General features: G+C 37.0%; 1 protein-coding gene across 5 annotated transcripts in view; it reads right to left on the reverse strand.

Annotated features, from left to right (window-relative positions):
• Window positions 1-17,367, reverse strand: part of LOC105226379 (allatostatin-A receptor) — a 42,525-nt gene that overhangs the window by 9,304 nt on the left and 15,854 nt on the right. For all 5 annotated transcript variants that reach the window (XM_049450378.1, XM_049450377.1, XM_029550250.2 and 2 more), the window contains exons 3-4: window positions 15,486-15,764; window positions 12,951-13,109 (exon numbers count right to left, since the gene is read on the reverse strand). In XM_049450378.1, the coding sequence (XP_049306335.1) occupies window positions 12,951-13,109; window positions 15,486-15,764 (438 nt within the window). The remainder of the gene's footprint in view (window positions 1-12,950; window positions 13,110-15,485; window positions 15,765-17,367) is intronic.

Below are 17,367 nucleotides of genomic sequence, written 5' to 3' on the forward strand. Positions count from 1 at the left end.
GGAGTCTATTTGTAGGATAGTGTCTGTTCTGGTTAGTTCATCTGCTTCGCGGTTACCAGGGATATCACTTTCCCCTGGAACCCATTGTATGTAGGTCTATCGTGAAACATAAGGTTAAATCCACTTAGGGATCAAGGCATTCGTTCATTACCTTGAAACCCTAAGAAATTTTGGTATTTTAAAGTCACGTGACTATGTGTATAAATATATATCTTGCAGATAATTGATGAATAGACTCAGATATCTCAAGTCAGCTTAAATTCTTAAATGCTCATTGTTTAGGATCATTAAGTGAAAATATTGTTATGATTATTATAGCGAAACACACTCTTTGTCAGAACAAAAAGTTTTCTTTTTTTAATTGCTGTGATCACCGCTTCACACTGCAGGTGGTCTGGTAGACGGAAGGTGATTTGGTATCTAGTTTTGCTGAGAAAATACCACCTCCTATTCGACTATGTAATTTGGACCCGCCGTATAGATGCTTATTCCTAACCTTCTATCCACATCGACCCTATACCACTCTTCTCTGTAAAGGAAGGTAATACTGGCGACTAATTTTAAATTCAATTCTACAGGATTTCGAAAATCCATGACATTGGATATAAACGGTTACTTACTAAAGATCATAAATCGAATAATAGGGGGACTACTTCAGTCTAAGAGCAGACTTCGGTCGGCTGCTTACAGAACATCTCGCCGGCAAGTAAATGTAAATGATTTTATCTACTTGACTTTTCATAGTTCTGAGAGCTCCACTGAGAAAATACTACCTGATTTCTCTCACTTTTATGTTTCTTGTCGCATACTTATTTTCCAACCAGAATCAGTCAAAATACCAACATACCGTAAGTCATAATCGGTCTTACATCATACAAACATTGGAAATCATACAGCCTGATGAATTTTGTGGCATAACCAGCTTAGTTAGATTGGCATTGGCGTCCCATCTAAAGAAATACAGAATAGTAATCAATAAGAGCGCTACAAAATTCCTTGAAATTTTTGATATTCCTGTGAAAGTACATTCGATGTCATTATGTATGGAACTTGATTTGTTTTTCAAGGACACCAAGGGCACGATTGCAAAAGTCCAGACGCTGAACTCAATTTTCGACGGTTTTCAAGCATAAATCTGCTGCTGTTATTTCACGATCGATATTCGTAAGAAGTTCATCAATCATCGCTGGCTCGCACTCGTCGATTGTGACATTCACTGTGTGGCTTGTGGCGCCGTCCTGTTGAAACCGCATATTGTCCAAGTCCATAAATATTGAGCAGTAGCGGTTCCCAAACTGAGACATAATTTTTTTTGCAGATTTTTTAACTTGAAAACGTTTATTTTTTTAATATCTATTTTAACCATTTCATTAAAATTAATATAATTTCCATCAGTATTACAACGCAAAGCAAGTTAGGGCAGATCTAAATAAGTTTTAAATACAAAATTTTGACTGTCAAATTAAACGCCTCTTCCAAATAATGGCAAGCAAATAACAGCGAAAACTCACTCACTTTCTGCGCTCTCAAGTATTGCAAGAGGACGGACGAAGAAGTGTCGCTAATTTTTAGCAAATGGAAAAACCGAAACTAACGGCAATTCATGAAAAAGCGAATGAGAACAGTCAAATGCCAATTAAATGGCACAAAAGTTGGTTGACAGCAGGACATTTCGGCATCAATTAGCAGCCACGCGACCGACAGACAAATGTCCCCGGCTGCCACAACGCCGCCACCACTGCACTCAGCAGACGAGCTGACGACACTCGCGGACATTAATGGTCAGCGTTGACGGCGCTGCGCTTCGCAGACAACATGTGAGTGGCAGGCGATCGCTAGGACAGCGGAGTAACTAAATTTCTTACACCTCAGATGGCGGCAATTGAAAGAGAGGAGGCATAAATAAAAGAAAAACTGTGTGGAAAGTGTGGCAACACCGTTTCATTGTATTGCAGCTGCGAGGCAAGGCAGCAGGCAAATAAGTGAACTAAATGTCGGTCCACTTTTAGGCGCTCAAGCGTGCATATGTGAGTGTATATGGTTGAGTGGCAAATAATGGAAAGTAATGAGAGAATGGCGGAATTGCAAAGTGGCAAAATAAAATGTTATTCTATGGGCTCAACAACTGAAATTAATTAAGAGTAATTAATTTTCTTTTAATGACTTGACAAACACATCAATTAGGCACGGCGAAATGTCGTGCGGAGGCAACAAGAAGCGAGCGCGAGGCGGAGGGTTTTCACTTTTCCCCCATTAAATTTGCAGCTTATCAAGCACCAGAGCCTTGTAATGATTTCCAGGAAATTTATGCGCCTATGAAATATACAAATAGCGCGTGAAAAACTCGTGTCAGTGTAATTATGTCTGTGTGTATGTGTGAGTGTGCGCACGCTTCTTACATACATCATCACAGCTTCTAAGGACAACCGTTTAATGTGGTTTCAAAGAATTGAAAATTAAATTGAAAGTGATTGAAGGCGAAAATCACACATGTACAAACATAACGGAAGCATTTCTAGGGCAGCGTGACAGGCATGGCCGCTCCGCAAACAACAAAAATGAAAAAGCCAACAAAAGAGCGACTAGAAGCAAGCGGGGAGCGGGTGCGTGTGAGCAATTCAATGCGCTTGAAAGTAATGCAAAGCAGAGAATGGCCAATTTCGTTGCCTTTATAGCCTAAAAGTATGCACTAAAAGTAATTAAAAGCATACTAAATTCGTTTAAGCTTCGCCGAAAAGCGAAGAAAAGACATGCAAAAGGCATATGTATAAAAGAAAGAAAGAAAGGAATGAAAGAAAAGAAAGAAAAGTAAAGAAGAAAAGAATAAGTAAAGAAAAGTAAAAAAGGGGAAGAAAAAAATCACATACAAACGGGAAATCAAAAGCAAAAACAAAAAAAAAGGTCGAAATGGTATAATAAGAACAATAACGAATAACAAAGACCAACAGGCCGCATTTTCCAAATAACGGGATTAAAACAAAGGCTAGCAAACTGCGTTGAGAGCCAAAAGTAGAGCAGAAGACTGCGTTGGCCAACCCCATCTTACGAATATATATATTTCTCCGTGAAGACACAGTGAAGACTTGAAAAAAGAAGAAGGGGAAGAAAACAAAATAGAAAAAAACATTAACTTCTCTTGGGCCGAAGCTATAATACCCTTCACAAATACAAAATATTTCTTCAAAGAGCTTACTTTGACTATTCAGTTTGTATGGCAGCTATATGCTATAGTGCTCCGATCTGAGCAAATTTCTTGGATATTGTACCCAAGTCTTATATTAGATTCCTTGCAAAATTTCGTGCAGATATCACATCAAATAAAAAAAGTTTCACAAAAATACATGATTTTTACCGTTAAGTTTGTATGACAGCTATATGCTATAGTGCTCCGATCTGAACAATTTCTTTGGATATTATATCTAAGTCTTGAATAATAATGTGTACGAAATTTCGAGAAGATATCTTCATAAATAAAAAAGTTTCCATACAAGTACTTGAATCCGATTGTTCAGTTTGTATGACAGCTATATGCCATAGTCGTCGAACCATCGTCGCTGCCGACAAATAAGCCGCTACTTAGGCGAAAAAGAACGTATTCAAAAGTTTGCAGCGATATCTCAAAAATTGAGAGGCTAGTTCGCATATATACAATAGTATATACAGGCTGAGGCATATGTGGTATACAGAGAGATGGTCCGTTTAATCGACTCAGCTCATTATGCCGATCATTTACGTGCCATAAATACATTTTATAGAGTCTCTGACATACCCTTCTGAGTGTTTTAAACTTCGTGTCAAACTCCCTGTTGAGGGTGTAACAAGAAAACGAAAGAAAAAGGTCACCTTAACTGTAAACCTATGAAGTGCCTGCTGCAAGGGTAAGAAGTTGTTGTTGCGTGGGCGTCGGTTTTTTGCTGCTGAAGTTTCCAAATAATTTGCATTAATTTGTTATGTTGGAAAAAAACCAACAATAACAACAAACACGCAACAAGAGTTAAAATAAAAGGGACGGCAGGCGCGAAGAAGCCATTGCCTCACTTATGCGATTGTGCCAAACCGCAAGAGACGCGGCGCCGCATGGCATTTCGCAAGAAATACCCAATTTTATGTGATTTTCTTTATAATTTCTTTTGTTCTTGTTGTTTGTGGTGTTTTTGGTATTCTTTAATGACACCTCCTTTAGGCGCGCCAAGACGTTGCTGGGTCAAGTTTGCCGCTTGGCATTTGCATAAAGTGTGGCTAAAATTAATACCAGAGATTTCAGCGCTAATTTAAGTTCTCTTCTTTGTTGTTTTAATTTGTCGTTTTTTTTTCTTCTCGTTTTCTTCTTACTTCCTAACAAAGTCCGCGATGCAACCTTGTTGCTTGGCTTGTTTTGGCCCAAATTGGGTCGCGTTGAAGTGCGGCTGAACGTGGGCATTACAAGTGCTCATGCATGAAAGCGAAAGGAAACGTTTGACAGTTATGTGCCAATATGTGCTTTCTTGTGTATTAGGGTGGTTTTGGTGTTAAAAAAAATAATTGAGATGTAATTTTTTTTTACAAGGGTAACGCTGAAACACTTTTAGTAATGAAAATTTTCTAAAACTAATTTTTTAATAATATATATACAGGGTGGAGCTTATTTTATCTCTCGCTTCCAAACTATTATGAATTTCTTTCACTTTTACCATTTTTAAAGGTTTCTGCACTATAAGTGTAAATAAAATATGAATAATTTCAAAATTTATTTTTTTTTATGAAAAAAGATACTGCTAAAATTTTCTCATTTTCCATTTTTTAATAAAAATTATTTTAGTACCACCCTACCATATTAAAATGCTCACTTTATAGCCACAACTTCCTCTTACAAGCATTTAGCGTTGCCACTCGCACAACTCCGAATATTCCACAAACACATACTATAATATATACATACATACACATAAACAATTTCAATAAAATCTCCACGAGTCTTTTTTTCTCTATCAACTTTGGCCTTTTCCACTCTTCCTTCGCATAACCCAATTTCGTATATGATTCCGTCCTGCGTCTTGAGATTATTTCGATTCCTTTTTGGCTTTTTGTAGGTTCACTTTCGTTGCCGTTGTCCGCAGTGACGCTTGTTGACAGCAATCATTTACCTGCCGGCAGCTGGCTTAAAATGTTTGTATGCATCGTATTGGCATTTGCTCGTGTTTGTTGTAAGCTGTTGACGTTAAATACAAATATGACGGTTATATTTTTCCAAAAAGCCGGGCAAGGAGTTCGGTGGAAATTTAAATTTGTTTTTAATTGCTGAAGTTGTTCTTATGGCATGATGATTGAAAAGAATCTGTGTCATTTTGGTGGCGTTCCGGCGTCTGTTTTTGGTTGGGAAATTTTGTAATTTCCAGGGATTACTTGGCGAGATATTTCATGCAATTTTTAATTAGTATTTAAACTTCTTCGGGCTTCCATGTATTCGTCAAACATTTTAAGTGGGTTTAAGGGTGAGAACTTTGAGCACAAAGGTATTTCATAAAGAGGCAATAAATAAATTTTTTTCCAAAAGTTTAAGAAACAATATTTTTGTCAAGTCGTTCTATCGGCTATAAAATGGACTAAATTCGGAAGGTTGAATGAAATTTCGAAGAGTGCAGCTTACATTATAATTTTTTCAATGAGAGAGAATTGTATTTTAAGTGAATCTTGAGAGCGCATCTACACTTCATGAGCTATCGCGCAAAAAAGAAATATTTTTCTGGCAACTGAGCAACGATCTCTCATATCCTCTCTTCTGTAACCGACCAACAAGTACACATAGAGCATATAAATCTTTACGTATCAAAGAAGGAACACAAACAATTCTTTTCTCAAAGAGCACCAATTTAACGACAATTCTTTAGCGGCCTAATCAAAATGAATCGTTCTTATTTCGCTGGCCGTAGATCTAAGCAATATGAAAATATGCAGCAACATTACAGCTCATGAAACTTTATAAATTTGACGCGGATTAAAAGGCATCAACAGATTTTTGAGCGGAGCAACAGCAGAGATTTCTAAGCTTCGCAGTCACGAAGCATGTGGGGTAAGAACCCAACGATTTTTTTTTTATCAAAATCTTCTTTTAATCTCCAAGTACGACGACTTCTCTAACGAACTTGATAGGGGTAGCGAACTCTCATTATCATACATTTGATGGGGCTGCATGGTCCGGCACTCGAAGTGTAACCAACTTCACACCGTTCGCGCAGCTATCGCACTGGAATCAGCTGTTTATAAATTTGAATGACATTTCGGAGTATTGTTCACATGTGTACAAAAACGTTTTGCCAAAAGTGAACGCAAAAAAAGTGATCAGCGATGGAATTCAAACGTAATAGTGTTTATTGCTTTATATTTAGCTGGAAAATCACAGCCAGCAATTGTTCGTGAGCTCGAACACCTTAATGTGAACAAAGTTTTTGTTTATCGCACCATCACTTGTTACAAAGATACTGGTAGCATCGCAAAACGCGATGGAGGTGGTCATCAAAATACTGCAACGTCAGGTGAGATGGTTCGGAAAGTGAAGAAGTGCCAATCAAATGGCTAAAGAACTGAAAATATGCGACCACAGCATCCGACGCATATTGAAAAATGAGCTCAAGGTCAAGCCTTACAAGTTTCATAAGGCCCATGATCTCACACCGAAGCAGCAACAAGTAAGGCTTGAGAGAGCGAAGCATTTGCTTCGCTTGGCCGAAAGTGGTCAAATTGCGAACATTTTCTAAACTCGTAAACTCTCAAAACGATAGTGTTTACTTGACCGACCATTGGGCCGCTGTCACCAGATGGGCGCTCTTCTATTGTATTCATCGAGCCTAGCGTCAAAGTAAATGCGACATATTATCGGGAAAGTGTTCTGAAGGCTGCGTTGAAGCCGTGGTCAAACAAACATTTCGGTCGCAAATCATGGACGTTTCAACAAGACTCAGCACCGTCTCACAAAACGCGAGCGAACCAAGAATGGCTGGAAAACAACGTTCCGAACTTCATTACGACCACACAATGGCTGTCAAATTCACCAGATGCGAATCCAATGGATTATTCTCTATGGGCCATTTCCGAGAACAAGGTCCGAAGTAAAAAATACACCAGTCTCGAGATGCTGAAGAAAGCCATTTTCCGTGAGTGGGCCAAAATACCGGCAAGTCCCATTCGAGCAGTTTGCGATTCATTTTTTGACCATCTCAAGGTCTTCGTTAGGGCAAAAGGTGGCCAAAAGTCAATTGGTCCTGAATTTATGTTTATTTCACATATTTTGTCCCTTAAAATAAATAAAAATAATTTTCCAAACCGAATTTATGGCTTTTTAATTGGTTACGCTTCGAGTGTCGGACCCTTTATTACTTTAAAATATAGAATCAGTTGAAGAATTGATGGCTTTGGTCAGTCTATAGCCCTCACTAATGGTCTAAGTTTATTATTTTATTCTGGTAAGGTAAAAGGGATTGTAATTCTCTCTTATTTATTGTTTATTGGGTACTCGGGTTTCAAAAAATCTATTTTTTCTGATTAAATTCTACAATACATTCTAGAGGTATGTTCCTAAATTTTCAAGTTGATCCGAGTAATAGTTTGGGATAAAGTCGCGAAATTTTCACTAAAATTTCAATTTTTTTTGTTTGCCAATAATCCAATTTTAAGTGTTTTTTTCTTCGTCCAAGTTCTATGTTAAGGTTTTACTAAATTACGTATTTTTTTCTTTTCACGTTAGATGATACTGTAAGGCATCTTTTTTCAGAGTGGTCACTGGAAATGACGTCGCAATGGCCTAATAAATTCTAATAAAATATTTAATTTTTTAAATGAGAAAAAAAAAATTGAAAAAAGGCTGTATTTTACACTAGACAGCCCATGTAACCCATTAAATAGGTAAATAGGTAGAGTGTGTATCAAACATTTTGTAAATTAGCATTTCGATATAAAAGGGTGGATACTCGGCTCATGTACGGAATAATCTTCTTCTAGAGGGTTATGCGCTGGATTTGGGACCCACCACGTAAAAAAAAAACACTTCCAATGAAAAGCAAACAACAGCCTCAGCGCTGCTATAAACTCGGCTATGACCACGGCAGCGGTGTTTACCACAGTAAAGAAGAAGAAGCGGTCTTCGACGGACAACGGTGATTCAAGAAACCATCGCCTGGTACGAAATTTATTTTATGTATGCTTCCTAGATTACTCCTCATCATTTTATCATGACATTTGAGCAATAATGCGAAAAATATTCTTTGTCAAAGCTTAATTGCGTAGACAAGCGACTTCACATAGCCACACTCCATAACTTCACATAATTAGACTCCACGACCTAAAAGATCACGACACACTTTCACGACCGGAGATAATGCTCTAAACAAAAGTTTTCTTCAATCAATCGATTGTTTGGTTGGCTGTAAGACATGTAGCGGCGGCTTGTTCGAACCAAAGTTTGTTCACATCAACGTCAGCCAATTTAAGCACGAAAAAGTTATTAATCCTGGAGTTGCTCACTGATTACAACATTATGACCGCCTTCTTTTGAGAAGCAATATGGTCCATATTATGAATAACTGTGCCCATAGAGCACACGAAACAGTGACTTATTGAGGGCGTAAGGACATCTTAAAAATGGCTAGTGGATTATCATATTTCCGCAGTAAGTCTGTTCATTATGAAATGTCAAAGCAAACTGAGCATATATCATATACCATTTGTCAAAAAGACCGACTTCAAAAAAGAAATCGCCTCATTGAAAATCATACCTAAAACACGCATTACTAGGGATATTTAATTCGCGTCTTGAACATTTCAATTTCAAACATTTTTAAAAAAAAGTATCTAAAATATATTTTAATTAAAAACGCCAAAAAATGCAAGATATATACTAATTGTATCATTTTCAAAACCAATTACTCCATTCTAAAAATGAACTATATTTAAACACACATAGCTGTTTACATTACAGAACTTACGCATTAGATCGCCTACATAATTTATTGCCATTACAAGTCTATTTATTTATATCTTTCTAAAGATTTTTATTTCTTTTCCAATCGCCACTCCGCGCGGCCGTCCAGCGATCGACAACCGCGAGGAAGCACCGTTTGATGCCTAGCATAGCGACTGCGCTGGGGAGGTGCCGGTTGCCTGTTGCCATTCCTGTCTGAATATTTTCATTTATTTGCAATTAAATATATCTTTCACACACTATTTCATTTAACGCCGCACACAAATCAATTAAAAACGTTTAAACAGATCGTGAATGCGATACGTCAATCAGAAAAATTTGCCAAATTGTGATATTGTGTGAAAATAATGAAAATAATGGGGCCACAAATAGACGGCAATGAGTACCAGGGCTTGTACAGACGGATATAATAATCATATATGTATATTTAAATATATATGTATATATACATATGTATATGTATATGTATGTATAAGCATATGTTTATAGTGCCAATTACGCACTTGTATATTTTCATAAATGCCGTCAGTGGCACTTCTAGACATTCCCGACTGCACAATTAAATAAAAATGAATATAAAGAGATATATGGTATTTATATATATACATACATACATATGTATACATATGCAAAGGTACATATTTAAATATATTTCTATCAGTCTATATGTATATACTTTGGCTACTGCAAGTTCAATGCTCGCATAATTCCCCGCACATGCCAGCAAACTTATTCCAAAACAGACAAGTAAGAAATTTCCTCTGCGCAACGGAAATTCCGCGCAAGTAGTGAGAAATTCCAGCAAAGTAATTGTGTAGTTGACCTTGCAGTTTTGAGTTCTAACATCTGCGTTTCTTAAAATACGAAACGCAACATACTTTGTTTTCTATTTCTGACAGTTTATTAATAAAGGGATTACTTTAAGAAATATGTGATTCTATCAGTTTGGAAATATGAATACAACATCATCATTAACTAAAAATATGACTTAAGCCCCACTTATATTTTCGAGCTTTCTATAAAATGTTGAATGAAAGCGATTTCATTTAATTTCATGTTCATTAACATTAACCCAACTTCTGAAAAACTTGTATAAAAAGATTGCTTTTAAAGGGCGCGTGATTTCCTAGAGAGATAGCTCTCTCATCTGTTAAACGTTGCCTTAAGGCTTGCGTTGACTACCGAGATAGGGTTGTCTTTTACGGAAGGCTACAGAATTGGTTTATTAACGACTCGTGCAAGAGTTGAAGCCGAGCAGCCAGCAAACGTGGTCGAAGGCTCCGTGAATAAGCCTAAAACGGGATGGTCGATATTTAGAAGAAGATTTTATTCAGCTATGAAGGTCAATCAGAAATTAAAACCATTATTGAGACGCCGTTACATGCTCATGTCATGTGTTCTATGGCTCATGGAATCATTGATTCTTATTTATTCATGGCTATAGAGCCATATTTAAGGACTTTTTCGTTCCTGAATTAGAGGATGTTGATGTGGACTACTGTTGGTTCCCATAAGGCCCCGTTACATGCCATTCAGCCAACAAAGAAATCAATTTATTGAAATAAATTTTGGGAATTATTGTCTCACGTTGTGTGCCTGTAGCATGGCCTCCAAGAACGCTGGATACGACAAAAAGTGGTCAACATTTTCGGCTGTAATTTATTCGAGCTAGTGGTGGCTAGAGAGCTTTGCAAACCACATAGAAGATACTTATTTCTAGTTTGGTTTGTTGGTTGAAAAGGAACTCGCATGAGTACTGTAACGTAGGTGGCCGCATGTGGGCCATCATTCACCCTTTTCCACAAAATCCGTAAATACGGTGAAATTCCTGATTCTTTTCCACACCAGCTGCCCAATATCTCTTAAGTTGGAGTATTAGGGGCCGTGGAATATGTTCCCTCTCATCTGGCTAATGGCTGGATATTTGTATTGATTATATTCCAGCGCCCCATCACTCTCCGTGCATGCTCTGTATTCTACCAAATCCAATTGTCTCGTATTCTAAAGGGGGGATTTTAAGGAAGAGAGAAAGCAGTTAAGAAGTAGAAGCTTTTTGGTCGCTCGCACCATCAAAACTAGCACAAAGTAACTTTGTGGTATGCCTTTGGGTTCCAAGATCTGAGATGTTCGTCTAGGGTCCATTGCTTTCAACAATCTTTGAAGCGGCTGAATGGACTGCAGCAGCTTAGGGGAATTTTGTCTCCAACTGCCCCCAAACAGGCCGACTCATCAGCTTTTTAAGATAGATTGATATATAGAAATCTACAAGGTAGAAATACAAGGACATTAAAATGCTGATGAGTATATGACAAGGTATCACAATGATTTTTACCGATTTTCCTACTGAAAGTCTAGCAATGAGACTTAATATGGGCGCTAGGGTTGGCCTTAATTGCCGGTTGGCTATCTGGTTAGGGGAATAAAAACATTGTATTGAGTTCATCGTTGGCCACCTTTCTTCAGTCGCATTACCAGCTTATTCTGAGTTCCGAAAGAAAGTCTTCGGCTGCGAGACATTTAAAAAATATGAGTTCGATACTCAAACCAGAATCGCACCAAAAAAAAAGGTGGAAGGAGGTAAGGATGCTCAGTATATCAGTTAATCAAAAGGGTAACAAACAGAGCTCAGTTCAGCTTAAACAATTTTTTTATTGAAGGCAACCTTTTGAGTTGTCGGACTACTGCAGTATATTTCAAGCGAAGGTCTTTGCTATTGCGAAAATCGCGGAGCTGGACACTAATGCAACTGCAGGCAATTCCACAGTCAACATCTACGTAGACAGCCAAGAAACAATTAAGGCAGTAACCTCGTATCACATATCGACCAGAAGTGTTTTGAGAAGCAAAGCAGCAGTGGAAAGTGTTGCCAGAAGCAAGCAACGACACTCCTACTGGATGCCAGCGCGCAAAGATATCGAAGACAATGAAATAGTAGAGGAAATTGTTAAGAATGATGTAACCGAAAACGTGATCAATTTTGGGAAACCCATGCATTGTCTATACGACGATGTGGACAGAAGCATGGTAAAGAAAATCAAAATCCGATGGCATAAGCTGCCTGGGTGCAAAACTGCAAAACTCATGTGCAAAACGGTAGATCGGAAGTACGCAATATTCCTATTGGCACTCAGTAGAAAGAACGGTGGGAACATGATCGGAATACTTAGTGGTTACTGTCTGAGGCTGACTGATCGAGAAGACTGTCTAGAGTAATGTTTACGCTGTAAGCATCTGGTGTCCCTGTATCTGTATGATACACTGGAAAAGATATCAATAGTGAGAGAAAAGAGTCCGTTAAATTTCATGTCAACCGTAAGCATCCTAAGGGATGTTTACTCTTCATGCACCCAGTCACTGAACTCCATCTCGTATCGCCAAGTATCAATATTGGTCTATGAGTGGCTCATTGGCCTACTTGATTAACCTCATTAGTGCAATTTTTAAATTTTTGGAAACTTTTCTTTTTCGATAAAAGAAATAAGCTATAATTTTGACGATATTTTATATAAACAAATGCGAGATAATAAACTAAATTCTATATAATGCAATATTTGTTGTGCTTTATAGTAATGAATTTGAACAGCACTTCGTCTTATTTATCCAAAGCCACATACAGAAGTGAAATAAACAGGGCGATAACAGCAAACAACAATAGAAGGAGAAACAGCTTCGCGGCTGCAATCAATTCAACAAAATGAAATGCTGACCCAGTGAAGAAGAGCCGCAAAAGTATTGCCACAAAAGTACTCGTGAAAAGTGGCGATAATAATAAAGCCGAACCGACTGCGAATAATGGTGAGTAATCGCTTTGTTATGCAAATAGCTACATTTGTTTACGAATATTTATTGACATAAATCGCCGGCAGTACGGATTTTAATAATACTGACAATATTTACGCCAGCACAAATGCAACTCTACTTATAATTAATTCAATTAATATTTATGAATAAATAAATAATAAAAATATCAAGTATGGCAGCAAATGATGGTACTCACCTTATAGAAAGCCTTGCGGAAGTTGTCGGAGAGGAAGGCATACAGCAACGGATTGATGCAGGAGCTCATGTAGGCCAACGTTTGGGCGATGACTTGCAGCAGAAGTTTGAATTTCGTGTTCGAATGATAGATGCCGAGCGTTTTCAGCAGCAAAATCAGCTGATTGAGGACACATGAAATGAGAGATAAAAGCGTACAGTGATAATGAGCGACGACCAAAGGCGAGGCGGGTGCAAGAGTGTGTGCGGCGACGAGTGGAAATAAATAAAAAGATTTAAATTGGAGTGCAGTGTAAATAGGCGCACGCATTTAAAAGTGGATTAATGGGGAATTATAATGAAATAAAGGACAGTTAATGAATTGGTTGGCAGGCAATCAGCCGGCCCTGCTTGTAGTTGTGTATATTTATATATATGAGTGGGTATATATGCAATTGTTTTCATGTTCATATAAATATTTAATGTTTTTTTTTACAAAAAGTTGGTCATACAAATAAGCATAGCGTCCTGATTAATTGAAATATGGTTGTATTTATGAAAACACAGTTTCTGTGAGTAAAAAATTATAAATTATATATGTAACTACGGCTGATTTTGAGCCAAAAATAAGGTTTAATATGTTAGATATTTTATTGATGTTACTGCAAATTTTTTCCGACATTAATATTGCTTCTCGCTAAAATTGGATTAAGACGGTTCAATACTTCCTCTAGAACCAATATACCCAATAAGGTGATTTTCGATTTATACTTTATATACATATCGATATCGACTTTATATATCGATGTATATTATGTTTGCTTGATCGCCTTATAACTTTGAATGATATCAATCCAGTCAGTGATCTGGCTCTATATACCCAATACTACTGTGGGCAAAAAATAGTAAGACTTTTTAAAATTCGAGCGAAAACCTATACATTTCTATCAAGTATGACGTGTAACGGAGCAAATATTATCGACTTATCTCAGCTATTGATAAGCTTTTTTTGAAAATCTTATGTATTTAAACTTATTTTAGGGCTACTAAAATTAAAACCTTTATTTTTCTTGCATAATATGTCATCAAAGACATAAAATTTCGTATGAAAAAATATTCTCAGACGGGTTTCAAAAAATCTATTTTTTATTGTCTTATTAAATTCTACTACACCTCTAGAATATTGTTCTAAATTTTCAATTTGATCCGAGTATTAGTTTCGGAGTTGCAGTCTTGAAAACTTGTGCGCTCGAGGCTAGCTAGGCTAAGTGCGCCGTCTTTAAACGCGCTTTTCTCGAAACTGTGTTTTTGAAGGAAGTTGAAAAGATTTCTCCAGAACTACTCAAAACGATGTTCATGAGATTTTACACAGGTCTTTCAGATACAATTCTTAAAGACTTGGACGAGGTTTGTTTTGAATTACAACTATTTGAAAAAAAATGTAGCGAAATTTTCACTGAAACTTTAAATTTTTTTGTCTGGAAAAAAATCCAATATAAATTCTTTTTTCCTTCTTCCAAGTTCTAAGTAAATATTTTAGCTATTATAAATTACGTTTTTTTTTCTTTTCACTTTAGATGATACTGTAAGGAGTTATTCTGCCAACGCGGGCACATCTTTTTGCCGAGGGGTCATCGGAAATGGCATCGCAATGGCCGAGCTTAAAATATTTTTTGTTTTTAATTTCAAAATTTTTTTATTAATAGCGTATTTTTGTACCAATAAAAAAATGTAACAAAATATTTCATTTTTTATATTAGAAAACAATTTTTGAAAAAATACTGTTTTTTACCCGAAGAAACCCATGTAACCCCTTAAGCTTAGTTTAACGGGCAGGAAGATTTTACTTTGTTTTTGGTGGTACGTATTGATATCCCCTCGTATTGGCAGGGGATCCTCTGCCATCCATTGCTCTCTTACGGATAAGCTCTTAATTGGAGCATGAACTGTCAGAAATTGAACCGTCTGAAGGAAGCAACTGCCTAGAAGTGGCCAGCTATGTTCAATTGGCTAGGAATTGTGTTCCTTCAATAAAAGGCCAGGCCACAGCCATCGATAGGGACTCGTCTGAAGCTTCGAGAGCTTGGTTTTGATAATCTTATATATTATAGTTTGAACCTGGAAACAAGTGATTACTACTATATTTGCCACGTCTGCTTTCATATTATTCTGTGCTCTTCAAAATTGATTATGAAATTGATATGGTTGCCCGAAGTATGCCTTTATATGTCAAAATGAAAGGTTCCAATATACGACTAGTTCCAATTCGAAGACTAAAAAATACGATTCTGTGAATAGTTACTCTTGCGAATACAATATTTGTACTAGTTACCTATACCACAGATATATTTATGTTATTTCTGCTAAAAATAATATTAAATTTTTAACAAACCGAAGCTCCACAAAGCTTCTGCAAAAGCATAACTGAAGTGAGTCATGCAGAATACATGACACATACATATTTAAAAGCATTTAGTTGTGTTTTTATTTGTAGAGTGTAAATTTGCACACAAATACGAATAAATTATGCTCGCAGCGTAGCATTAACGGTACTCACCTGTACTGGCAGCCATAGCGATGCGAATGCCACAACAACAACCACAACGAGACGTGTGACACGCTTGCGGCCACGTTGCGATTTCACAGACATCTGTACGCCGCTCCCCTGGTGCCACAGACGCATAATCATCCGCACATAGAGACCACTAATTGCCATGAGCGGCAGCAGATACGAGCCGGCGAAGAATATCAGCTGATAGCTGGTTTGGCTGACAATCAGATTATCTTCGTAGAATGTACAAAATGCATAGGTGACATTCGGAAACGGTTCCAGTTTCTGGCGGAGAGGATGAATGTGAGTACAATTGTGAATATTTAGGTTTTAAATGTTTGTATGTATTTTATTTGAATTAGTTTGTAGCGCATAATTTATATAAACACATAAATGAACTGTTTTAATTATTTATCAGAGTCGACATAGTTGAAATTTTGAGGTTAGATCATTATAATTGCAGGCAGAGACAGCTGATTGATGTAGTGGATAATGAGAAATTATGTGGCAGAATGGTAGTCCGCAACTAGAGCTTACTAATGTTTAATTTTATACTCTTACAGCCAGTTGCTACAGAGTATAATACTTTCTCACGGTTGTACGTATCAACTAAAAATAATCGAGAGAGATATAGGGTTATACAAGTATATATAAATAATCAGAATGATGAGAAAAGCTGAAATTGGGTTGACTGTCTGTCTGTCCGTCCATCTAATGTATCTCCTAAACTACTAATGCTACAACAACCAAATTTACTGAATTCAAATCTTATGAGAACTTCTACCGACAGTATGAAAATGGATGATAACCCCGCTCACTCTCTATATAACGGTACTATTAAAAACTACTAAAAACGCAATAAATCCATAACTAAATACGCCAGAGATATTAAGTTTTACCTCCGAGATGGTATGAGAACATTATAGGAGCTGATGCGAAAATTGGACGGTGGGCATGGCACTCCGCACTTTTTGGTGAAATCCTATATCTCGGGACCCGGCCAACCGATTTCGACAAAACTTAGTACGTGGGATTCTTTTTAAATTTTTATGTCATTTTGTGAAAACGGATGAAAGCGGACTACAACCACGCCTACTTCCTATAAAGCACAATTTTAAATTCGGCTTTAATCGTTTAATTTCCAGTTCACAAATCAAGAAGCAATTAATATAACAACTTTGCGCGAATAATGTCTCAAATCCAACCAAAACCCTAGGTAGCGAATATGTGGACCCCAGTATCTCTAGTTGACTTTGGATCGAAAATGTCGGTCAAAGTGTGATATATATAACTGGATTTAAAGGATAATCCTTCGCTTATAATGACATGTCTGTATGTCAAAAATGGGTTGAATCGGACCAATACTTCCCTTGGCTCGCATATATATATAAAGACTCTCGAACTTCCGAGTGACTTTGTACCGCATACATTTCAAGTATCTTAATAAAATTAGGAGAGCGTGTTTTGCTCATAACATTGTATCTTTGTGTCTAAAATAGCTTAGCCCCTATATAACTAATATCACGATTTTCGAAAATTCGGCTGACTATACTCTGTATGATTGGTTTTACTCGTTAAAGTATTTCCTTTGCTTCGATTCGTGCATGTTGCAAGAGTATAAAATGTTCAGCTTCATCTATCCTTACTTACTTGATTGTGGATTTATTTATTGGCTATGTCACCTAGATGTCCAAAAATATGAGGTCGAAAGCCTTTTTAGCTTGTTCTGAAAAAAGCGGGACATTCGAGGAGAAAGACTTGATATGCCTATCTCATTTTCGTCCAAACAGCTAATACAGTTGACATCCGGTAAGATGCTCAATCTTACTGCATGAATCCTGATTGCACAGTGTTCAGTTTAAACCCCAACAACCATTGCAAAATCAAC

Source organism: Bactrocera dorsalis, chromosome 2 (assembly GCF_023373825.1).
Source record: "Bactrocera dorsalis isolate Fly_Bdor chromosome 2, ASM2337382v1, whole genome shotgun sequence".
In the NCBI taxonomy this organism is placed as follows: domain Eukaryota; kingdom Metazoa; phylum Arthropoda; class Insecta; order Diptera; family Tephritidae; genus Bactrocera; species Bactrocera dorsalis.